This window comes from Furipterus horrens, unplaced genomic scaffold (assembly GCF_987537825.1).
Source record: "Furipterus horrens unplaced genomic scaffold, mFurHor1.1.pri manual_scaffold_5, whole genome shotgun sequence".
In the NCBI taxonomy this organism is placed as follows: domain Eukaryota; kingdom Metazoa; phylum Chordata; class Mammalia; order Chiroptera; family Furipteridae; genus Furipterus; species Furipterus horrens.
Window position 1 is genome coordinate 64654169 of NW_028327175.1, and position 26076 is coordinate 64680244.

Genomic DNA, 26076 nt, shown 5'->3' on the forward strand with positions numbered 1-26076 from the left:
CCTCTTTTGATTTGCAGAGGAGAATTCAAATGCAGCTTCTATTAATCTCATTTACATAGTAATAAAGAACAGCAGCAACACAGGTAGTTTGGAGTAGTAATGCCCAGGAATTGGGAGATAATAGGTATCTGTTATAAGGCTAAGATAAAAAGGGCCATTCATGTTCCAAATCTGAGGAATTTCTGACAACATGCTTCAAGGATAATTTTATTTTTTATAATACCTTTTGCTAAATGGTGAGGAGGCTACTACCTTTTTGGTTGATAGTCAAGAGGACCCTGAGAGATATTTGCTTATTGTGTAATTTTCAAATAGCTGATTCTGAACTGGCTAAGAAAATTGACTTCTTGTTTCTGTTCCTATCACATGATATTATTCTTGTCATGATTTCTCACTGAAAAGAGGTCTACCTTAGTTGTTAAATGAGAAGCCTTGATCATCATCATCATCATAATTATTATCATTGTCATCGTCATCCTCATCATAGCAAACACTTTTTTATATAGGAGGCACTATCCAAGCCAATTACTCATATAAACTCATTTAATCCCCATAATAACCCAGTGAAATAGATACTGTTATTATTCCTTTTTAATAGATGATAAAACTGTGGAACAAAGAAGTTAAATAATTTGCTCAAGGTCACTTAACTATTTAGTGGCAGATCTAATATTTGATCTAAATCTAGCTTTAACGTCTGTACTCCTAACTATTTATCTACTCCACACTAACTCTATACTATGTGTAAGATCCATAGTAGGCTCTGCTCTGAAGCTCAGAGATTTTAGGCACAAAATAAGTACAATTATATGTGCTGCTTCCTTAGGGGCTTTGGAGCTCTGTGAGTTGGAAGAATTATATTAGGTTGGCCAAAAAGTTCATTGCCCGCCCCCCATAAGATTGCTCTAGTAGCACTTAGTTGTCTTTAACTTCCTTTGAAATAATTTGTTAAGATTGTATTGTGACAGCTGTCATATCAGCATGCATTTAAACAAAACATCAAAATTGGTGAATTTTTGTGTAGCCATTTTAATATGAAAGATGGAAGAAAATATACAACATTTCAGCATACTATGCTTTATTTCAAAAAAGGAAATGCAACTGAAACACACACAAAAGATTTGTGCAATGTACAGAGAAGGTACTGTGACTGCTAGAACATGTCAAAAGTGGTTTACAAAGTTTTGTGCTGGAGATTTCTCACTGGGTGATGCTCCACGGTGGAGCAGACCAGTTGAAGTTGACAGCAATCAAACTGAGACATCAACTGAGAACAATCAACATTATACCATGTGGGAGAGAGTCGACACACTCAATATATCCAAATCAATAGTTATTAGTGAAAATGAAAAATGTGTCTTTTATTTTATGGAAAAAAACTAAATAGACTTTTTGGCCAACCTAATATTATAAATATTGTGTTTGTTATAACATTGTGTTGTGAGATTTCCCATTTAGGGGAAATAAAAGAGGGAAATCTGAGTCTCCTTTCTTATAAGTTGAAAAACTCTAGAAAACATCATTTCACCAAATATCCATCCATCATGCATCCATCACCCACGCTGGATCCTGGGGCCAGACCATAGGTACACTGCCTAGGAAGGAGGCTGACACCTCTAGCTAACAGCCTCTTCTGTTGCACCCACATGGTTGCAAACATAATTCCTCTTACTCTTGACCAAGGGGGTGAGGTGAGAGTTGTTGTTTTTACTTAATTTCAAGAAGGGTGCCCCTTCCTTCCAAGTGCTAATTGCCATTTCCTTAGGAAGTTCCTTTCAGGAGAGTAGGGAGCAGATGCCTTGTCACCCACTTTAAGAGTCAAAATACAAGATAGAGGCAGAGAGAGTTGATGCCCGCATGTCTCTCTCTATACTGGTAATCAGCAAAGCCGCAACTCCCAGCAAGGCTAGCATCCCAAGCGTGTGCTCTAAAAGAGCAGACGTTCCTCCTGGGGCACTGCCCTGACTCAGAGACAGCTGAAACTTTATCTGGAGATCATGTTATAAGTTCCTGAAACACCCCACTTTCCTCTAAGAACTCTCCCTCATGGTTCTTGTTGTATTGTCACTGGAATGTTCCAACCTATAGTGGGTGTTTGCAGTTAACCCCTTTAAGAAATAAACCCAAGAAGAAGTCAGTTGTATTCAAAGAAGCTGTATTTTGGAATTCTCCCCAAGGAAGATATATACACTCAGAAGTTGACACCAAGTCCATGAGCCCAGCCTCCTTTCCTGGGGTTTGTTGGCCTTCTGGAGGGGGGGACCATCCAAGAAACAACTTTAGGTCAAAATTATTCCATCAGCCACATGGGAATTCTGAGAAAGAATATGAGAGAAAGAGAGAATAAGGGAGAGGAAATAAAGGAGAGGGAAAGTGAAAGTGAGAAAAGGAGAGAGAGAGAACTTGATTGGCCTGAGTTAGGTCATAGTCCAAGAGAGAGAAAGCCACAGAGAGAAAAGGGAAGCAAGCATTCTATGTGGCATCCACAAACAGCTTCCTGTTGCTTGCTCTTTCCATCCCCACTTGTAGCAGCAAGCCCTAAGTTTCCCTTGGCTCTGATCTGTTTTGGTGTATGTCTGTGTGGGGTGGAGAATGTCACCTTGATGTCTGAGATGTCATGCACAAAGATGAGTTGCATGTGGACACAGAGAGTTGAGGCCACATACCTGTACCTACAGGGTGAAGTTTCTTTGGGGTTAGCAAAGAAGGTTAAACTGTCTCTCCTCTGGGTCTTTATTTGGCCTCTTGCTTTGGCCTTCCTTATCATCCTGTGGCTGCTACAGAGATTTAATTTAGGAGTCAGAAGACATCCTCTTTTTCTTCCTTTTAAAATTAGAATACCCAACAGGGGCTCTGGAACAGATTGCTAACTAGTCCAGTGCCCCAGAGACCCTGCTGAATTTGAGAGCCAGGTGTTGGGGTATCTTTCTCTCATTGGGTGTCTGGCCATGCTCTCCCAAAGAAACTGGTGAGCTTGGCTGTGGCCACCCTAGGCAGCTGTGGGGATGTGTTGTCTTGGGCATCTATACTTCTTATCGTGACTAACATCAGACATGTTGCTAATAGTAGAAAGTTAATAGAGGAGTTGGGGGAAGGGGGAAGGGGATAGGTGGAAGGTTTTTATTCTTTATGTCCCAAGCATTCTTTCCAAAGCTATAACTGTTCAGTATCATTTGAGGAGAGTATTTTATAATCTAAGAAAAAAGTTTAATTGAAATATGGTTCTATAAGCCAAAAGGAACACAAAATGAGAAGTTTGGGATTCTGGTTTAAAAGCAACAAAATATTGTGATATGGATGGTGTGCAGGAACATTTCTGAGAGCTCAAATAAGATAAAACCATTTTAAAGTACTAACCCCCTCCCCCAATCGACATTTACTCACTTGTTCTCATTTGTGGGATCATATCGGGGAAATGGATCATGGTCATTATCATTAAAATCATAGCTAGCCTCTGGATCCTAAAAAGACAACAAAAATAACTGTAGCATCATAAAAATAAAACAGCACTCCCAAGCCTTCTACCCTACCCTATTTTCATGCAGGCTGAGAGCTCAAAAGTCTGCAGCTCAGAGTTTCTGGCTCAGTGGCTGATCATTTATTACACCCATAAACCAGGCAGAGACAGAAAAGCGAGCCAACATCCAATTCTCAGTGAAAGTTACCAAACCAATAGCTCATAGAAGCTCCTAGAATATTAAAACCAGAGGAATCAGTTCAGTTATATCAACCACCTCATGTTTCAAATGAGAAAATTGAGGCCCAGGGAAGATGAATGATGTAACTAAGCTATAAAGCTAGTTAGCAACACTCTGACACTCTTCTCTCTGATGAATATAGGTGCAAAGAGGTGGCTCAGGTCCACAGTGATCTCTTGCAGCTTCCCCAGTTACACTAAATCAACTTGCAATTTAATTAAAGAGAGTGTGCTTGACATTTAGGACAAGCTTCCAGGTCTCACCCCCTTTTCCAATCAGATTGCTACACCTAAACATCTCCCCCATAGGAACTCTATCACCACTACTGCCACTTCTTTATATTTTCCATATATTTTAATACTTCCTACTCTCTACTAATCTCTATCTCTTCTTTTCCTTCCCTCTCCCTTTACTCTAGCTGCAGAATGTGGATGAGTGGAAAGGATGAGAGAAAGAACAAGGAACAATCTTAAAGATGAAACAGTGATCTAAATAAAGGCCCAAGACATTACGGAGAGCTTCAAAAACAATTAAGTAAATACTTTTCATTTACTTAGTTCCCATTTCTAATAAGCTTTTCTTTCCCCAACCTGTCATTTTTGCACTCTTTGTTGCACATTTTGAATTTGCATGAAAGCAATCACATTCAAAAAACTTTACGATGTAAGGGATGTGAGGAGGAAGACTGCGAAAAGGTCTCAGGCATCAGACCTGGTTTATTTGTTTTAATGCCGCCAATATAGAGTGGTAAAGAGTCTGAATGGCTATTGATAATTTAGTTGGTGTAGGTGCCTTTTCCCGCCACCCATGCACATGTTTTTATACAGTCCTTAGCTCCACTCAATTCTTTCAAAGCCCCTAATACAATGAATTCATATGGACTGGTAAGGAGGTGAGGGAAGTGGCAAAGCCTAGGTCCTTGTTCCCTGGGCCAACACCCAAGCAGCATCCCGCCTGAGGAAAGAAAAGCCCTAACTGTGTGTCTGTGTCGACAACTGCTTAAGCTGTAAGTCATGGGAGGGTCTGGACTCACATAATTGGCAAAGATGTCTGTGTGATTCCACTCCAAGCCATCATCCAGCACAGTGATAACAACTCCTTTGCCTGTGATGCCTTTCTGCCAAACAGGTATCACATGGAGATCCAGTTTGGGCAGGGATGCAGTCATCCTAGTATCTTGCTGGTAAAGGAAAACAAAGAAGCTTTGGTAAAATCCTAATTAGCTTGCTGCACAATGAGAACTGAAGCCACAGGGGGTCACTCTCCTCTTTAGAAGAAGGAAATGAGGTGAAATAAAAAAACAAAGTTGAGAGTAGGGCCAAGTGAATCGTCAGAGTGCTGCTCTTTTCCCAATTGTTTCAATGGAAAATCACTCCGAAGAATGAATCACCCCGTGCCCCCTCTCTTTGAGCCACATGGCTTCGAAGAAGCAGTTTGTTCTTACATGTCTTTCATTTATGATGACATGCTTGAGCTTTTCATCTACCCAAGCTTTATTTGATATCCTATGTTTCCATCTCCCCCCAAATCCTAAGCCTTTATTGCCACATGAACCTACTTTATACTGTCTGGTTCACAGTCATTTGTTGATGTTTTTTTTATAACTTTTCTAAAAGAAAAAGCAGAACCTGGAATGCCCAGGAGGCTGGGTCTCACCAGAGCTTGCAATTTAATTGCCTACTTACAAATATGAGTGATTTAGGGAGCAAGCATCTGTGAGAGAAGTTCTGGGGTTTTCTTTTTCCAATGGCATTTCTAATGGTTAGCAATGTGTGGGCATGTAGGAGAGAGGGGCTGGGCAGCAAGGGGACACAGACGTGAGAAGCATCTGAGACAGATGCATTAGAAGAGAGCCAGGTTTCTGGGATCAATAAGAAAACTATAAATAACAAAAATCAAGTGTCAGTGAATGATCACTGCTTGTCTCTCACATTGATGATGTTTCTCTCCCTCTCCTTCTCCCTCCCTTACCCTCTCACTAAAAATAAATAAATAAAATTAAAAAAAAAGAAAACAGGAAGGCAATAACTGCTCCTCTCATAGCAGCTGGAGATCTGTGTTTCAGACACGCTCACCTAGCAGAAGAGAAGATCCAGATCATGGAAGGTCCCATCAGCCCTAATGTCCAAGTAACACAGCCCTCTGTTGAATTCTCTATCATTGGAAAAAAAAAATCTATCTATTGTGCAGATGTCACAAAATAAGTAACCACAGTCCTACACAGTCCTCTGTAGGTACTTACCAAGTACCACTGCTGATTCCACATCGGGTCATTGAAGAGATTTAGTGCTGACTCTCTCAGAACTGAACGTTTACTTCTCTCTTTTTCATACTGCTGTTCAGCCCATATCACCTGCAAGGAGTTTTATAGCAAGAAAATCAACAGTCAAATAGCCACCTCTGTGGAATCGTCTCTCCTCCAGTACCTTTCCCATCAGGGTTCAGGCAGCTTCACAAAGTTTTTGTTTAACTACAGATCAACCTGGCAGCTCAACGAGAAGGGATTGTCCACTGGGGAGATGAACGTTTCCTCTGTTACAGTGAAGTGTACCTTTAGGGGGAGGAGAGGAGTCAGTGAAGTGATGATTGCCTCTAATTATTTACAGTGTGATTACAGTGGAAGTAAAAGTTCAGCCTGCTTTCATCAGCACATGGACCATAACCCATTTTTTTATATTGAGGTTCCAGGCTCTGTAGCTGAAAATGTGTCCATTTTCATGGAATCAGTCAACAAGCTAAGAGATCCCAGAGACTGGTGTTATGTTGCTTTTACAGATTAATTTCTCTTTCTTTATGCAAAAAGGCAGAAATCACACATGTTACACAAGACAGGAAAGGTGCTATGTCACTGCAAATCTGAAACTCTGGCTCCCCTGTGCTTCAGCCTCCTGCTTAAGAGTATTTAATATAAGAAACAGACCCAGGGTGATGAATGAGCACTGTGGACCATGAACACTTAGCATTAATTTAGTCTCATGTATTATGCAAAGAGATCTGACAGTACAAAAATTACCTGCCCCACATTTACCGCATAATCCTATTATACTTAAGATCCTGCGAGGGTAAGGGGCTGCCTTGTGGTTATACACACTATGAGATAATACCCTGCTCTTATTTTGCTGGGCAACATGACTGTCTCCGACCCAAAACATAGCCTCTCTATTGTACACGATGACAATCTAGCGTGTGGTGGGATATCATTAATGTGAGGATACTTACAAATCAGATCCAAAAATAAAAACTGAAAAATAGTTTGCAACTAAAGGATAAAACCATCCACTAACACTGAATTTTCAATTAGGAAACACACTGCAAACATATTATAAATATTGGAGGGACCTGAGAGCTAGAAATTAGTCACTATAATTTATTTTTAAAGTGCCTGTATTTTCAAGCTTCATTGTTTTGGCTTAAAATACCCAATGCCTGGAATAGACAGCCTGCATCTGAGTCGGTCTTTGAAAGTGGGCTGCTAGGGAACAAGTACTAATTTTTGAGGAAGAGAGGAGTTTTCATTAATGGTCTTATAAAGATAGAGAATTGCTGCATTTCAGAGGGATAATTTGAAGGATGTTATCCCCCATTTAAAAAAAAAACAATAAAATTACAATCAAAAGCAATTTTTAAAAAATTGACTATAAGAAGAGGCACTCTGCCACCTGATCACATAAATATCCAATTGTTGCAAACAGTGTTATGATCAGTGTCATTGACTCCAAATCCCATGTCAGTGTCTGTAAGAGCAGCCCAAATGGGACAGAAGAAATTGGTATCTTCCTATTATGTACATAATAGGTATAATGTACCTAATTGTAAATACTCCTTTTGATTGGAAAGGGCATTAAGTATCACCTAGTCCAACATTCCACTAAAGCTTCTATGGGTTCTAGGATTTTTCCTACAATTAACTTATTCTGGGGGTAGTTTTATATGATCATACAGACTTCTTAAATAGGTATGATAGAGGGTAAATTCTTAGCTCTTCTTCATTATTCCTTCCCCCAAATCAACTACTAAGGGAATATCTAAAGAATGGAACTGAGGCATCTGTTCATTTTAATAAGATTACTTTGAATAATAACAATAGTTAGGTATGCTCCAGTCTGTCCAATCTTGTCCTATGAAGATAAGAAGCGAGGCCAGTTTGATTCCTTGTGCACTAATGTCAAGCATACATTTAGTAAACGAGGAAACCCCTCTCTGTTGTTTTGCCCAAGGACTAAGCCTAGCCAGAGACCTGGAAGTTGTCCTACTTTTCCAAGCCCACAGATAATAAACAATCTGCCTTGGGATGATGAAGGAAAGACTTCACTGCACCAGAAACTTTTAAAGTCATGTTCTGGGCCTCTGATTTGGTCTCCCACATCTAGCCATTTACTTAAGTAAAAGCTAGCAGTGGGTGTGTATGAGCTGTCAGTCACTGTTTGTGGTCCTGAGATAGCATTCTTTGTTTAGGTATGGTTGCTTTTCTTACATTCAAACAGTATTAACCCAGATCTGGTCATTCCCCACCCTTATAATCTCTCTTATTATCATTTTTTAATTATATTGGTTACAGAACAAATGAAATAACAAATTATTTCACAAAGTATGTGAGTTCCATGTAATTTCAACAGTTCTATCACCTTTCTTTCACTTATGCTTTTCTTTCTGGGAAGTTACATGGTTGTATTCTATCTCTTACAAAGCTTCTATAATTGTCTAGATTGTCCCAGGCAACAGAAATCATGTACACAGGCCCCGACTGGTGTGGCTCAGTGGTTGTCCTACAAACCAAAAGGTCACCAGTTGGATTCCTGGTCGAGGTACCTGCATGGGTTGTAGGCCAGGTCCCCAGTTAGGGGTGTGCAAGAGGCAGCCCAATTAATGTTTTTCCCTCTCTCTTCCTGCTTTCCCCCTTTTAAAAAATAAATTAAAAAAATCTTAATAAAAAAAGAAATCATGTATACAGATATCAGGCCAGGCAGAATAAATTTCCATCAGTGTGCACACTTTCAAGACAAGGCAACATTGTTATGCAAATTGCAATACTCCCAGTATGGTCAGCATTTCTATTGATATGTTTGCTGACCTTAGAAACAGACTTCAAAAATCAATAGGTATATTATATATTCATTCAAATTGCCCCCCCCCGCTATTTACCTATATTCATTCTAGACATTTCCTGCTGTTGCCTAATCATTGAATATATATTCAAACCAGGAATTTAAAAAAAATCAAATGTCTTGGATCAAACAATATAATACTTATGAAAATATCTGCCTTGTGAAGACATGGATTTAAAGCTCCCTCATAAACACTAGTTTCCTATACAACCAAACTAAATGGAAATGGCAGAATGTTGTTTTCAATTACAATGAAATGTTATTAAAAGCAAGGTTCATATATTATATTTCTTTGGCATCCACACATCAGATATTAAAGTGCTTGGTACATAATAGGCATAAAATAAAAGGCTGATTGATTGCATTGTCAAACATTTTAATTAGTGCTGCCACTTTATTTTCAATATTTACTTTCATGTGCTTGGACTGGGTTTGTGAGCTAGTGTCATTATATATATATATATACACATGTGTGTATATATATAATTTTAATTAATTCAACCAATTCAATTCAATCCAGTGATTATGTGCAATTACAACCCTATGGAAATAACAAGGAACACTACAGATAAATAATTGTGATCACAATAAAGAAGAATTGTATTTGTGAGGTGCTCTTGCTCTTGTTGGCAATCAGGGAAAGCAGATAAGTCAGGCTTGTTTGAAGATAAATGCACAACACTTACACGATCATCATCAGACAATCTCTTAGTGATATGAAGGGCACTCCTTCGAGACCTTCGTGGGTGGCTTTTATGTCTGAATAAGTAATGATTTTCAAGTGATCCAATCTATAAAAGAAAAAAATTAAAATAAAAATCTACTTTTCAGCGCAAGTATATATGGGTCAGATTGAAACAAAACTAAATTAGAGACAGCTTTTATTAAGCAAATCCTTGTACTTGAAGTTAATTTTTTTTCTCCATGAGGAAGATACTAGTAGAAGTCATTTCTCTCTTGTTAGTGTGTTGTGTGAGATGAGCTTCATGAAATTATCACTTGGGCTCCCACTATACTTGGGGACTGGTGGTGCTTCTGTTTCACACATTTCAGAGAAACTCCATTTGTTTTTCTATGTGACAATATTGTGTGGGTAGACATTTTTGTTTTACAAACCTATTTTATCAAATTCATTCTTTCAGAGAACAATACTTGCAGAAAGCAGGCAAACCCTTTGGCTACTATATATGGTCAACGTCACATTCAGCTAAAATAATTTGTTGTTGTCATAAAATATAGTCATTAAATTTATAGTGATAATTGTTATAAGCTACTAGTAGTGACCATTAGACTTTTAACTAGTTTAAGGCTTTGGGGGTGAAACCAGCATGCCACATTTAGAACAGGTGTAAACTTCCTTGGGTGGCCCTTGCCAAGTAGCTTAGTTGGTTGGAACATCATCCAATATGCCAAGGTTATGGGTTCCATGCGTAGTCAGGACACATACAAGAATCAACCAATGAATGCATAAATAAGTAGAACAACAAATCGATGTCTCCCCCACCCCCATCAACTAAATAAACAAAACAAAACAAAAGAACAAAAAAACTTTTTCTGGGTGACTATCAGTTCCTCTGATCTATTTAGAACTATATTTGTTATTCTTTTAAGCTAGCAACCCTTTATTCAAAATAGTACTTAATTTGAAGCTATGAGATTCTTCAGATGCCCTGTATTTCTTTTTAAATTAAAAGACAAACAATTGACAATGGGTTATTTCAGAAGATTATATTCTTTAAATTGGTGGTTCTCATTACCGAGAGAATTTTAAAACAGAGATCCTTAGGCTCTGCTCAAAGCCTGAACCTCAAGGAGTGAATCTGTATAAGCCTGGGCTGATTTGGGGAGGAAAACAAAAAACAAAAAACAGTAGCTATAAAAAAGATCACCAGTGCTTTAGCTCTGTTCCTGCTGTCAAACTGGTTTTCATCCCCGCCAATCCTAGCTTTATCCTGAGGCCTTAAAGAGTTCAGGATAGTGATGTTGAGTTAGCATAAGCAAAGGGAGAAATAAGCAGATCCAGGAAAGCATTATTAGTTTTTTTTTAATTAAGAATTGTTCTTTTTAAATTTGTTAGTAATGTCATTTTAAATAGAAATGGTTAGAGAACATTTAGCATATGCAAATGAAGTATAAGGAATGCCTGTGACTATGCCATCCGTTCCTTGAAAATCCTACCATGAATACTGATTTTGAAAGGCAATTCCTGCAATGAATGGTCCAGGTTTGGATGTATGCCTGGGGCTAATAGGAGAGGAAAGGAAGTGGGATTTATCTTTGATCCTCCCACAGTCTCCTTCTACACAGTTACCAGTGCTGTTTAGCTGTTCAAAGGATATAGAATTAAATCCCTAATCTCCCCCAACCCAACCCGTCCACAGAACACACACGATTTCCATGAAGCCCCTGTACACTCCAGTACAATTTCACCCACTATACACTTTCATTAGATACTCACAATTCCTTGCAGTTTCCAATTTACTACTAGGCAGCTTTCTTTGTACTCCCTGTTTCCCACAAGCTGTTTTCTATGTCTGGAGTGCCTTCTCCAATTTCATCTTGTTCTCGTATCAACCTTTGACTCTCCTTCCTTAACACTGTGCAAATGTTTCCTCCTTTGCACTGTTTTCTTTCACCCCTCCCCAATTGCCTTCCATCTTCAATCCTTCAATCAACAAATATTGAGACTCTGAGTACAACTATTACTAACACCAATTACATGCAATTACAACCATTTGTTTCTAAACCAGTCTCCTCTAGATTTCTTGATTTTTTGAAAGCGTCCTTTCCTCCAATTAGTCCTCAGCCTCTAGCACGGAGCCTGGCACAGAATAAGGTCTGAGCAAAAGCAAAAGTCTTGGTCTGCTCCTGGGACATGGAGAGATCAATCTGTGTACTGGCTTCCCTGCTGGGTATTTCAAAGACAGTTTGACTCATAAAGTTAGAGAATGAAGCCTCTGGCAAACGGAAAGCGTATTCCCCAGCGGATTCAATCTATGGCACAGCCAACGCCCACACAGATTACTCATCTGTGACTTCAGCCGAGTCTCAACCACCACCTCCAAAAAACGAAAGAAGGAGAAGAAAAAAAACCCGCGCCAAAATGTTTTACAACTCCCTCCTCCCCCGCTTCAACTTCCAAGGCCAGGGGTGAAGGCTTGATTCTAAGCAAAGGAAAAATAAAACTTACATTAAAATTGACAACCCCTGGGATCCCCCGGAATTGCCCCCGCTAAGCAGCCTACCCCTGATCGATGCCTTAAAGCCCCCGCCCATCCCCCAGCTATCTATTAATCCAGCCCTCTCTCGGAGGCAATAGTTTCCCTCACAAACTGAAACCCTTAGGGAAGCTATTATGCATTTCTCTGAGAAACAATAAAGAAAGAAATCCTTTCCCCACAGTCAATTCTGCAGTTTGACCCTGCCGGTGGGGGGGGGGGGGGTGTGCTGACCAACCAAAGTTGTGAAGCTCGGACTCTTCAAGTTTTTGGTGAAAACCCAAGCTCCCGATAGGGGCGGGAAGAGTTGGTTCACGTCTTTTACCCACCTCTTCTCCCGCCGGTCCCCCAGACCCCGCCCGCGGCCCCCAGCCTCTGGGTCGCTAGTACCGGCAGTTGCTGCTTTCCCAATGCCCTGGACGCGCCCCCAAAGGCTTCCCGCGGACACCTCCAAGCCTGTTTAGTCCCTTCCATCAGGACGCGGGTCTGATGCTGCCATATTGAAAAGAAGGAAACAGACAGCTCCTGACGCAGACTGGCTGAGTCCCAGGGGACAGAGCGCACTGCCTCTCCCGGGGGCACCTGGTTGGTAGCAGCCTGCGTGCCTCTCAAGTTCGGTGAATAAGCATGGAGGGATTTTTCTTCAAACCGTGTGGGAACGGATTTCAATTCCAGAGCGGACAACAGCAAGAATAAGCTCTACCCAGCTGCAACGGCTCGGTTCAGCCTGGCTGCGCCCGGCCCAAACAATAAATAATGCAAACCTTCTCTCTCCAAGCCCGCAGGGGCGAGAGCTGGAGAAGCTCCTGCTCTTTGCCACACGGCTCGGGAGAGTGCAACCTAGAGCTCACACTTGGGAGATCGCGCTCCAGTCCCGCCAGTCCCCTTGGGCCCCAGAAAGTTTCTTGAAAGTGCAAACTCTTACCTGACCCAAAAGGTCATAGCCTAGCTCCTCGGCTATGGCCGAGGCTGCTTCTGGTCCCCCAGGGATCTCCGCTGCCCATTCGTTCACAAACTGCCTCTTCGCTTTTACACCGTTCAGTGCACACCAAGTGCAAAAGAGAACGAAAGCAGTACACTGCAGAGTCCAGGCTCTTAGCTCCATGGCTCACACACTCGCTTGCACAGAAGTGGAAAGCAGAGGGGGGAAAGAAGCAAGGTAGGAAAAAAGCCAGAAAGATTCGCTCTTTCCACCCTCGGGCTCTGGACCACTTCTCGCTCTGGTTGCTCTGCAAGGAGATAGGAGGGACGCGAGGAGAGACTGGGCGGTGGCAAGCACTAAGTGCAGTTCTTCCGTCTCCCGGCTGAGTGGAGCCCCAGCCCTTCCCAGCTGGAATGGAAATGAGTGTTTATACGTCAAATCTACGAAAGCCATCTCTTGACGTCAGATCTACCTGGACTAAGATCTGGATGGTATTCCTAGTGGGGTGGAGAAGCGGCTAAAATAAGCAGCGAGGGATTATGAAAAGGAAGGAACCGTTTGCTTGGATCAGTTAACTCTGTCCCTGTATGATTGTAAATTCTGTAGCTGTGAGAAACACCTTCACGTCTCAAAGAGAAGTTCCCCCATTTGAATATAACCACCAAGAACCAAAAGTTGGCTGTGCAGCACACTTTCCCTCTCTTCTGTTCATTTTCTTTATATTTACTTGATTATCTATTGTGTAGAGGAAAGGAGGGAGAAAGATTCTTATAATGGCCCTGGGGATGTCAATCAGCACCTGCTATAAAGAGAAGGGCTCTTAAATCTTTCAAATCGGACAGAGGCTGGAGAACAGTAGGAGGGAAGCTTCTACTCCCCAGATTGTGATCTAAATTGCCTACGAAAATGAGCACATCTGGAAGACAATGTTAGAGCAACATCTTTAAAAATGTACGTTAAACCATTGAAACCACCTTAATTAACAAGTTTACTTTCTTCTTTCCTCTGTCTAAATCTCAGCCAAACAGTATCTAAAATTCTATTCCAGACGTTGAAGAGCCCAGTATCACCCACTTTACAACGCTTATCAGAAAAAAAAAGATTAAGTACATGATTTTTTTAAAACAAAATTATTTTCTTCATTCATCAATCAGGGTGTCTAGGGACCCAAATGCTGTTGTGTTGACTCGAGGAGAGAAAAAGCAGATTTCATTAACTCTGAACTTTCCATTTTTCCTACATTAGAGCTCTTCATTTTGATGTTGAACTGAAGCTATGCCATTGCTTTCCCATAAAATACACAATGTCTTTGTGGAATGAAGTTTTCCGTGGAAAGAGACTAAGCAGATGTCTAAATGAACCTCCCACACCAGGGAAATGAGTTTAGTCTATCTTGTTGGAGCCTGTTCCGATGCTGAGGGGTTGAACGTGGCGGGAAAAGCCCCAGTGTGTAGTATTCAGCACCGAGGAATGGACAGCGCCAGACGCGCATGTGGTCTGAGCTGCCCTTACTTCTGAGTCCCAAGGACTGCTGCCCCTCTGCAACTGGCCAGAACCAAGCTGTGCTTCTTTTGTCCTGTGCCTTTCTCCTCTTTTAAATAGAAAACAAGAAATTGACCGCAGGGAGAAGTCTGATTTAGGTTCACGATCGTGACTACTTACAGGGAACTCACAAGAACGTGTTGGACTCGGCCCAAAAGTAAAATTGCAGGGATTCAACTCTCTTGTGCGAAATATTTTTTCTTTCTTTTTTTCTTCTAAGCTCCCAACCGCCGGGGGGCGCAGCCTATTTTAGAGAAAGAAAGGGGATGAGATTAGGAAGAAAGCATATTAACTTGTGGAGAAAGGAAGCAAAAGATATCCTTTACAGGAAGCAAATGAAACTACATTTAGTGGAGAATGAGGTTCAGTAGTGCTAATTATTCATTTGCCTCCATGTTTACAGAGATGTGGGTGACATTGAGAATTTCTTTACACATAATGCTTCTTAACAAAAACAAATGCCAGTATTAACAAGCCCCGTGATGCAGTTAAGAGCATCACAACAGTAAGAGCAACTCTCACATGAGATGTTGTGAAATGGATTCAGATTGATAGCTCTTCTGTCTGCTCTGTAAATTCACATGTGTAAGTGTTGATGGCTGAGTGAACTATCCTCTTTTTCCCTTCATGCCTCTGCCTGAATGGTGGCCCCAAGCCCTCTAGGATGTTTCATTCTCACAGTAGACCGATGATGTATGCTAGCAAACGAAAGAAACTGGTGGCAAATGTTAAATAGTGGTAGGCATGGTCAGAACAGAAATATGTTTGTCTCTTTCCTATTATTGTTCACGAAAATCAGTTTGGCAGAGTGTTGGCAATGAGTCCAGTGTTGCATTATTGAAACATTTGTCCTAAATGGAGCACCATGCAAGCCTGGAATAAACATCTGGTTGATGTACTTAATAAGTTAAACTACAGTAGGAAGGTAATGCCCCCATCCAAACAATATATATCAGTAATGTATTCTGAAATGGTCTGAATTTTATCTGATGGACTGTATTTGCCACAATTTCTGGGATGTGGAAGAACCAAATGTTCACTAAGGCTAGGGATACATATATAGATGTAGACCACATCTTAACTTTGTCATATAAATGGCTAGCTAGCCCCATCCTGCTGCGCGGATCAGAGTGATAACTTCCAAGCCCATCAGGGTTTTTTTTAATATCATGAATTAAAAGAGCCAATTATCACTCTTACGTTACTTTTAATAGCATTTGATTCATCTGATTTATAAACACACACACACACACACGTATATATACAGTAGTCCCTCTCTATATTGCAGTTCACATATTGCAGCTTCAATGTATAGTAGGATTTTTAAAAATATTATATTTAATTATTTATCGCAGATTTTTCCGCTGTATCACAGGATTTTGTGGTCCTATATAGGTATGTTGTTAAAGTTATGTAGGTTTAAGAGTGTAGAATATGTTTAAGAACATAAGTATTGTTTATAAAAGTGTGGAATAGGTTAATAAGGAAATGGGAAAGATTAATAAGGGACTGGGAACAGCTTATAAATGTGAGGGAAGGGTTTATAAAGCCTTAAAATATATATCAATACTAAAATCAATGTAAGGTTTCTACTTTGCAGATTTTCACCTATTGCGGGGGTGAATATATATATATAAAACAGGATAATTCAGAAACTGAAGAAGACTGTATCTCTATCACGAATTATCCAGGAGTGTCATGTCTTAGAAAATAACAGGAGCAAGGCTAGTAGGAGCACTAAGTATGAATATGTTTAGATATCTACAGATCTTCTTTAGTCTTAAAAACAATTTTAAACCTTTTGTTACTGTGAAATAAAGTAACAAGTACACAAAACAGTGTGCTCAATAATTATCACAAAAAGTGAACACTGTGTAACCATGAAGGTCAAGAAAAAGAACTTTGCTAGCCCTTCAGAATAATATTCCAAGATTTTCAAAAGGTAAAAGAGTGAGGAAATACCATACATTTAACATTTTCTAGTTGTGCAGACTTACCTGTTTCTTTTGGGTAATGGTAACTATATATTAAGACAAATCTGTAGTTAATTAGTCTGTAATTAAACTAGAAGATATTCAATAACAGAACATATTATAGAGACAAATTTACCTACAGCAGTGTTTCCCAACATAGAAAATAACAATATTTGTATGGCATGCTGGGGGTGGGGATTTGAGGACACTTGTATGGGGCTTGATAAAGAGATTTATTACATTGTCTTTATATAAACCAATTTTGGTAAGAAAATAAAATATAATATTTGGGGAAATATATTTAAATTGAATATAGATTACTTTAAATTGAGAAATATGAATATACTTCTACCCATGTAACTTTTTGCCTCAGGTTTTATGTTTGAAAACCTAGGTGCCATTTTTAATCAAACCATTTTAATTATTATCTTTTCAAATTCTTGATAGCTGCTGTCAATGAAAAATTTTCTTTGCAGAAATAGAGAGTAAATATTTTGAAACAACTTTTACAACCTTCAAAACATTTGCAACATTTGATTTTAAATGTAGCAACTCTTCCTTTTATTTTCTTACTATTTACCATTGAAATGTCATAATAGGATGCTATAGGTTAAAAATCCACCTAAGTTTTGTATGTCAAGTATTAAAACCTGTATTGAAATTCTTGAAAAATACACACACATGCCTTTTAGAGATGTTGCCATGCACCTACTTTGCCACAAATAGATAAGCATGCTTAATGTATGGAAAGACTGATATTGGGGCCACAACCTAAAAATACATGGCTGACCTTCTCATTGCCTATTCTCTTGTGGCCAAATTTGATAAGTATGCTATGTTAATTAAGCACTTAGAATATGAACTCCTCCAGCAGGTCTTCAGATCCTTTTCCCATGGTGGAAAAGGACATGCTTGTAGCAAGTTGCTGAAGTAGATATCAAGGTGATAAACACTCATACAGCTTGACTGAGCCAACTGTCGCTAATTTTTATTTTTTAAGAGTATTTATTTATTTATTTTTAGAGAGAGAGAAAGAAAGAGAGAGAAAGAAAAAAAGAGAAATATCGAAGTGAGAGGAAAACATTGATTGTTTCCTCTTGAATGCGCCCCAACCAGGGACCGAACCCACCATGCTGACTGGAAATCAAACCAGTGGCTGTTTGCTTTGCAGGTTGATGCCCAACAAACTCAGCCACACTGCTCAGGATGGTGTCACTAATTATAATTGGCTAATTGATAATCTGGTTGGATCTTCTTCCCAGGAGTGCGGGATCAAGCAACTTGCCTGGCCTTCCCAAAGGATGAGAAGATGAAATATCTTGAGGAACATCTATAATTCCACCAGTTAGGAAATCTCTGTTCTATAGAAATGGAGGTAAGAGAATAAACAATAAAGCAAAGTCCATACACTGAAAGGCTCTGAGGTGGAAAACTAATCATAAAGGACTTTTGTGAATGAACTGGACAAACACCTAAAGTCTTGACTTTAATATATAATTGAATTATTAGAACTGAAGAAATTAGTGTTATTAATTACAATTATTGAAAATAATAAGTCATTTCTAATGATAACTGATAGTTAAATGTAGTCATATACGAGTATCTATAAACAATTTTTCTTCCTTTAGAACAGCTTATTTTTGTTTGGTTGATTTGTTTGTGGCTTTGGGTTTTTTTTGTTTGTTTGTTTGTCATTGTTTTTAATTATTATTTTTTCATTACCATTTAGTCCCCTTAATCACCACACTGTTCTCGAAATCCATGAATTCTTTTTGCTCAATCCCTCCACCCCCTAATCTTCCCCTGACTTTAGCTGTCAGCCTGCTCTCCATCTATGAGTCTGTCTCTCTTTTGCTTGTTGAGTTTAGTTTGTTCATTGGATTCCACATATCAGTGAAATCATATGATATTTGTCTTTCTCTGACTGGCTTATTTCACTTAGCATAATGTTCTCCAGGCCCATCCATACTGTTGCAAATGGTGAAATTTTCTTATGTTTTACATTTGACTAGTATTTCATTGTGTAAATGTCCCACAGTTGTTTTATCTACTCATATACTGATGGAAAGTTGGGCTGCTTCCATACCTTGGCAATTGTAAATAATGCTGCAATGAACACAGGGGTGCTTATGTTCTTTCAAATCAGTGTTTAGGGATTTGTCCTGCAGTGAACATAGGAATGCTTATGTTTTTTCAAATTAGTGTTTTGGGATTTGTCCTTCAGATAAATCCCCAGAAGTGGGGTCACTGGGTCAAAAGACAGATCTGTTTTTAATTTTTTGAGATATCTCTACTGCTTTCCACAGTGGCTGCACCAATCTGCATTCCTGCCAATAGTGCAAAGGGTTCTGCTTTCTCCACATCCTCCCCAGCACTTTTGTTTGTTGATTTATTGATGATAGCCATTCTGACAGGTGTGAGATGGTATCTCGTTGTGGTTTTATCTTGCACTTCTCTGATGGTTAGTAGGGTTGAGCATCTTTTCACATGTCTATTGGCCATCAGTATGTCTTTGGAGAAGTATCTATTCAAGTCATTTGACCTTTTTTTTTTTTAATTGGGTTGTTCAGTTTTTTTTGGTGTTGAGTTTTGTAAGTTCTTTATAAATTGTGGGTATTAACCTCTTGTCAGATGTCAGTAAATATGTTCTCCCATTCTGTGGATTGTCATTATTTTGTTGATGTTTTCCTTTGCTGTAGAAAAACTTTTGTTTAATGCTTTTTATTTTATAGCTTACATATGAGTGAAATCATACAGTTCTTGCCCTTTTCTATCTGACTTACTTCACTTAGCATGATACTCACAAAATCCATACATGTTGTAGAAATGGCAACATGTCATCTTTTTATGGCTGAGTAGTATTCCATTGTACAGTAGCTGCTTTATCCAATCATCTGTCCAAGGACGCTTGGGTTGTTTCCATGTTTTGGCTATTGTAAATAATGCTGCAATGAATATTGGAGTACATATATCTTTATGAGTAAGTGTCTTCAAATTCTTCAGGTAGATATCCAGAAGAGGGATTGCTGAGTCATATGGTATCTCTTGCATCGCATCGGCAGCCATCCGTCTCGAGAGACAATGGTGTAGCTTCTTAAGAGTCTATCTGCACCGCCGAGAATGGCTGTGCAGTCCGACTCGGTAGTGACCCGGTATCTGTCTCCTCCCGTGTTGAATCGACATCTTGTGATGACGCTGGAGTGTCCTCTCCAGTGAAGCTGAAGCTACAGAGCCTGGGCAGGGTAATATGGAGGGTCTGCTGTTGCCCATGCAGCAGACCCCCCCCTCTCTTCGCAGCTGAAGGGTCCAAGGGAAAGACGGAGTCAATACAGCTTGGCTTCAGGTGCGCCGCAGGAGTTGCCGGTGTTGACTACAACGTCAAACCGCCTTAGGGACTCCGGCTCCGGATTTTCTGTCGGGGTTTACTCCCTTAGCCTTTCCCCTGAAGAGGTATGCCGCAAGGCAGTGGAGGTTTTTTTTTTTGGAGTCAGAGTTTTCCTTCTCTGATGTGCCCTGACTGGAAGATCGAACCAGCGACACTTAGCTGGCAGGCCGACGCTCAATCCACTGAGCCAAACCAGCCTATGGTATCTCTATTCTTAATTTATTGAGGAACCTCCGTGCTGCTTTTTATAGTGGATGTGTGAGCTTACATTCCTACAAGCAGTGTATGAAGGTTCCTCCTTTTTCTCCATATCCTCTCCAACACTAGTTACTTCTTGTATTATTGACAACAGGCATTCTAATAGGTGGGAGGTAGTATCTCATTATAGTTTCGATTTAATTTTCCTTATAGCTAGTAATGTTGAACATTTTTTTCATGTATCTGTTGGCCATTTATATGTCTTCCTTGGAAAAGTGTCCATTTGATCTTCTGACCATTTTTAATCTGCTTGTTTTTTTGTCTTGTTGAGTTTTATAAGTTCTTTATATATTTTGGCTATTAACCCTTTGTCGGAGACATTATTTACAAATATCTTCCTCCATTTGGTAGGTTGCCTTTTTGTTTTGCTGATGTTTTCTTTTGCTGTGCTGAAACTTTTTTATGTTGATGTAGTCCCATTTATTTATTTTTGCTTTTACTGCCCTTGCCTTTGGGGTCAAGTTCACAAAGTTCCCTCTGAGACAAGGTCCATAAGTTTAGTGCCTATATTTTCTTCTATGAATCTTATCGTTTCAAGTCTTACATTCAAATCTTCAATCCATTTTTAGTCAATTTTTGTGCTTGGTATCAGCAGTCTAGTTTTGTTCTTTTGCATATGGCTCTCCAATTTTCCCAACACTATTTATTGAAGAGACTTTTTTTTCTCTACTGTATGTTTGTGGTTCCTTTGTTGAAAATTAGCTGCCAGTATATGTGTGGGTTTATATTTGAGCTGTCAATTCTGTTCCATTGGTCTGTGTGTCTGGTTTTCTGCCAACATCATACTCTTTTGATTACTGTAGATTGGTAATATAGTCTGAAGTCAGGGAGTGTGATACTTCCAGTTTTGTAGTACAGGTTACTTTAAAATGCGCATTTACTGAATGAGGTTTGGGTTATCCCAGCTTCTATTTTCAGGCAATGCTCCTGCTTCCTCTATGCTCTCAAACACTGCCATTTTTGTATGGAAAACCCAATGTATAACTGCTTTCTCTGTTCCTGGAGTGTATTTTTCCATGAGAATTAGTGACTTTCATTAGAGACTTTAAGAACTATCCTGTCCTTGCTTCTTGTAGTAGGTCCACATACCAGCATGATAGGTATCACTTTGGAGTGTGTTAGAAATTCAGTCTGTCATCCCCCAGCCCAGAGCTACTAAATTAGGATCTGCATTTTTAATGAGTCCCTGGTGATTTGTATGCCATTAAAGTTTGAGAAGCTTTGATCTAGTTAACATCTCCCTAAATACAGGATACTCCTTGGGAATATTACTATCAAGTGGTTAGGTAACTCAGGGTCTCTCCAAACAGCCTGTTCTTTGGTTTTGATTGGGTTAAATAATTACAAAGTCCTTCCTTATTATGACATAAATCTTCCTTCATTACCCACCTCTCATCAAGCATGTTAATTTTGTCCCATAGCGCCATACTGATAAATCTCAATCCTGTTTCTGTAGGACAGCTCTTCAGACTTTGAAGACAGATTGTCTTCCCTAACTTTTCTACTCTAGGTTAAATCTTCATTTTCAAAAAATAATTGCATCCTGGTTACTCTTACCTACATAGGATGTTTTTTAAACATACACTTAAATATAGTACCTAGATGTAAGTGCAGTATAGTTGGCCAAACCTGTGCTGATGAGAGCAAGAATTTTACCGCCTTTTGGAAACTATCCTGCCACTGTAGACTAAAATTGAGTTAGATTAATTTTTTTCTTATTTAAGTAATAGTTTACTAGAATCTTTATTTGTAATCACACATGCTGCTATTAAGTCACATTTTCCCCTGCCTTAACACTGTTTTTATTTTTTGCTTATCTGTGTGTATGGAGGCAGGAGACTAAGTGTAAAACTAATTTTTTTCCCCTGATGAATTTCAGCCTCTCAGGATTTCCAGGATCTTGATTTCATCAATGAAAAATTTGCTCCTAGGATCATGCTATATTCAAATGCAATCAGCTTTTCAATCACGTCTTTATTCAGGCTATTACTTAAAAGGTTTACAAAGACAGAATATAGAGCCACCAGAAACTTCCCTACAAGTTAATTGATTTAATAATCATTATGCTTTAGAAACAGTTACTAATTTACCAGTGACTGTTCAAAGATAGCAGAAAGACTAAATCACATGATATGCTGAAGTCCAGATATGTAGGGGCTATAGGACTGACTCTTGCTGGCAATAGTACGACTTGCTTTGTGTCAGGGTGGGTGTCAGGAATCAATACTTATTTTGTCAGTAATGCAAACCAAAAATGTTTATACTACATTCTGAAGTTGATGGTAGTCCACTAATCTAGTTCATAGAATATATCTTCTTTTCTGAAAAATTTGGACCATCTCCAGTCTTTCAGCACTGATCCTTATTCTGCTTTCTAAAATTCTTCGGAGATTTTTGACACTGACTCAAGTATCTCCCTTTTAGAATAACTTTATTTTTAAATTAAAATTTACCTGTATTACTTGTCCCCTCCTTTTGAATCAGCCCCAAGAAGTAGTAATATAAACAGTAATATATATATACATATATATATATTAGTATATATAATATATATATGAATCAAAATTATTTGGTTTTAAAAGACAAAGAGCTGTGTTCTGACAAAAACTAGCTTAAGCAAGAAATAGGAAGTTTACTGTTTTATGTAATTATAGCATGAAAAAAGAAGTATAGATCTGGCCAAGGAGCTTGGACCAGAGACTTAACTTAAATAGCATTAGCAAGTGTTCTTGTGTTCTCTCCCTCTCTTCCTCTCTCCCTCCCTCTCTCCCCCTCTCCCTCCCTCCCCCCTCACTTTTCAGCTTCTACATCTTTGCATCTCATTTCTCAGGCTCTTCCATAGGATGAAGTACATAACTATTGGTACTTCTGGGATCACTGCTTTCCAGTTTATAAGGCAAAGAGAATAACGAACTTTCTTTCCATGTTCAATATGAAGATCCCAGAGAAAAAAAACCCAGGTGCAAGACTTGACAAATATGTTCACCCTGGACTAATCACTGTAGCCAGAAGTTTTTGTATTATTATTGGCCAGATGTAGGCTATGTGGTTAACCTGGTGTTTGAAAAAGGAGGAAGGACATTAGCTTTCCTATGACTTTCACCCATCATTATTTCAGTGTTTTCAACAAGGAAAGAGCAATTCCCCAAGGAAGGATGGGGAGGAGGTCCCATAATAAAGGAAGCAAAGTGTTTAGAAATATAAACAATAATCACCATGCCCATTAGCAGATCCAGAGGCATTGACAATCTATATTTGCCCATTCTGAATATTATTTCTCCTGTAGTCCATGCATTTACATAGCATTCAACATTTAAACACAAATATCAATATTGAATTAGTGAATTCAGAGAAATTAATAGAAAGTGTGTAATTGCTTTAATTCCTTGAAAATTGTTTAAAGAAGAATTAGGGTGTAGGGCTATGAAATGAAAAGTTAATTTCTTTTTCTAGCTTTTTATTTTGAAGTAATATTAGAGTACAAAAAGTTGCAAAAACAGTACACAGAGCTTTTGTATACTCTTCACTCAGCTTTCCCAAAGGTTTACATTGTGTCTATCTATAGTACAGCTAGCTAAACCAGGACACTAATATTGATACTATAATAGTAACTATTCTACAGACCCTCTTCAATTTTTCTAATGATTAGATTGGAGCTAAGCATTTTTTTTTCTTTTCTTTTTTTTTTAAGCAGGAAGTAATTGTGTGCCATTTTTACTGCCTTGATTGAGGCAGTATGGGTATTGACATATCTCATTACTAGTGATCCAATCACTTGGATAAGGTGGCATTGGCGAGGTCATTCTTGATTATAAAGTTACTATTTGAGAAAGAAAAATTTTATTAAAAAATAGTTGTTGAAGTCATGAGGGCAATGCAGTATATTGATAATATCCAGATTTATATTTTTGGGGAAAGCAAAAAATTTACTTTCATGGACATTTGTGTTCTTGACCCTTGCTACTTAGTATTTCACATGTCGGGAGATTGCTTTTCAGCCTTACTGATTCTATTTCTTGTTTGTCATATCAGAGATCAAGGTTGACCCACTCTTTAAATGACAGTGAGAGACAGTTATTTGAAGCCTGCTTTCTCTTGCCTGTTTACTACAGTTTCAATACAGTTCTTCAAGGATTAGTTTATTTAAACAATAAGCAATAAGCAGATTAACTCCAGAATTTACTGGAGAACAAAGGGAAGTTAGATCATTCTATTGTTGTTTATCCTTCAGTGGTCCTGCCAGAAAGAAAGCCTGAAGATGACCAGTCCTACAGCCAATGCTGGGAGGGGTAGAGGATCTTAAGCTACTGCCTATCCTAGCAAGGGCAGTTGTGTTCTCAGTTCATTATCTCTGATTTGCCCTCCTGGGCTTCTTTGATCACCACTAACTGGAAAGAGAAAACAAATCCACGAAAGCAGACTCAATCCACAGCACATTACTTTAAAAATCCTAAATTGGTTTCTAACACTTACAATCAGGAGATGTCCTATAAAAACCTGGACACTATTTTAAAAAGCAGTGAGCACAGAGATAAGAGCAGATTCTAGAGCTAAACTACCAGGGTTTGAATCCCAGTTCTGCCACCTATTAGCTGGCAGATTTAGACATAATTTCAACTCTTCTTTGCTTTAGCTTCCTCATTTATAAAATAAGGCTATAATAATAACTCGCCTGATGCAGTTATTATATAAAATATACCTACATTGTCTAATGCAAGTAAATGACCATTATCTTTATTGAGAAAATAGTACCCTGGATATACCACAGTTTGTTACAAAATTGTTGTTTAAGGGGGAGAAGTTCTGTGGTTGTGGAGGCATGTTGGATGGGGTGATGGTTTCGGAGCTTAAATCTGTTTAGTTCTGACACCCAATTCTCATATTTCTCTCTCCTCTTTGCCTACTCACTAGTTTCCAATGTGCTCCCCTTCCTCTTTTATCTTTCTATCATACTCTTGTATATTCTTGATTGACTTTACCCATAAGCCTGCTGAGTGAAGCAGGACAGATTTGATTAACTCCGGTTCACTGAAATGCAGAATAGCAAAGAAATGTACCCATGGCTCATGCAGCTGACTGAACAATTTGAACAGTTGGATTTGATTTCATGGTGGAGGAGAAATGATGCCTGAGTTAAGGGTAATAAGAAGGCCTAGAGGGTTGCTCCCACTAAACACATTCTCTAAGAATGACACCTTAAAGAAAATAAGGTACTATGTTGACTCAATATCATTATCAGTAAGTATGATGAAAAAGTATTACATAAAAGCATGAGTCAGTGTGTCCACCGGTCAACATCTGAAGTGGTGGTCAGGTCTGGAGGCACACAGAGAAAATAGTCAAAGGGGGCACTTAAAAAAAAATTACTTCCACCTTGTCCTTGTGGTATTAGAACCAGCCTGTAGATTCTACCTGTGTGGTTGAATAGTAACACAACTGCTTCATTTCCAGTTCCTAACTTTATATGGGAATGTTTAGATTCAGCCCATGTGCACCATGATTCTGGCAGGAGTATGATGATAAGTGATAGTTATACCGTACTTTACACTTTTCACAAGGATTTCGTATATACTGGTTTCTAATTACACCATTATTATGAATCCTGTTTCACAGACAACTAACCTAAATCCAGGCAGGTGAGGCCATCCAAGTTTGCATAATTAATGTGACAGAACTAAAGCTGGGACCCAGGCCAGCAATGCTTCCATCTCTGTTTGCCATGCAATGGAATAGTTTGACATTGAATAGTTGGAGCAGTTGTTGTTAATTAGCACAATTTACTTAAGCTGAAGCTTCAGTTTTTTTCATCTGTGAAGCAGGGGAAATAATATTAACTACTATTTATGAGAACTGAAGGTGACTAAATCATGTAAATCAGTGAGAACAGGACTTGGCGCACATTGAGTACTCAGAAAAGGTTAGCAGTCATGATTATTGGTTTGTCTTCTCTTGTCACTTTCTTGGCTTTGCAGCAA

General features: G+C 39.0%; 1 protein-coding gene across 2 annotated transcripts in view; it reads right to left on the reverse strand.

Moving 5' to 3' along the window:
- PCSK1 (proprotein convertase subtilisin/kexin type 1) overlaps positions 1-13337 on the reverse strand; it is a 36439-nt gene extending 23102 nt beyond the window's left edge. The window contains exons 1-5 of one of the 2 annotated variants that reach the window (XM_090276510.1): positions 12947-13337; positions 9490-9594; positions 5941-6051; positions 4732-4878; positions 3385-3461 (exon numbers count right to left, since the gene is read on the reverse strand). In XM_090276510.1, the coding sequence (XP_090132636.1) occupies positions 3385-3461; positions 4732-4878; positions 5941-6051; positions 9490-9594; positions 12947-13126 (620 nt within the window). In that variant the 5' untranslated portion in view covers positions 13127-13337. Of the gene's footprint in view, positions 1-3384; positions 3462-4731; positions 4879-5940; positions 6052-9489; positions 9595-12411; positions 12517-12946 lie in introns of those variants that run through there. The other variant, XM_090276511.1, reaches the window with a different exon arrangement.
- Positions 13338-26076: the final 12739 nt, after the last annotated feature.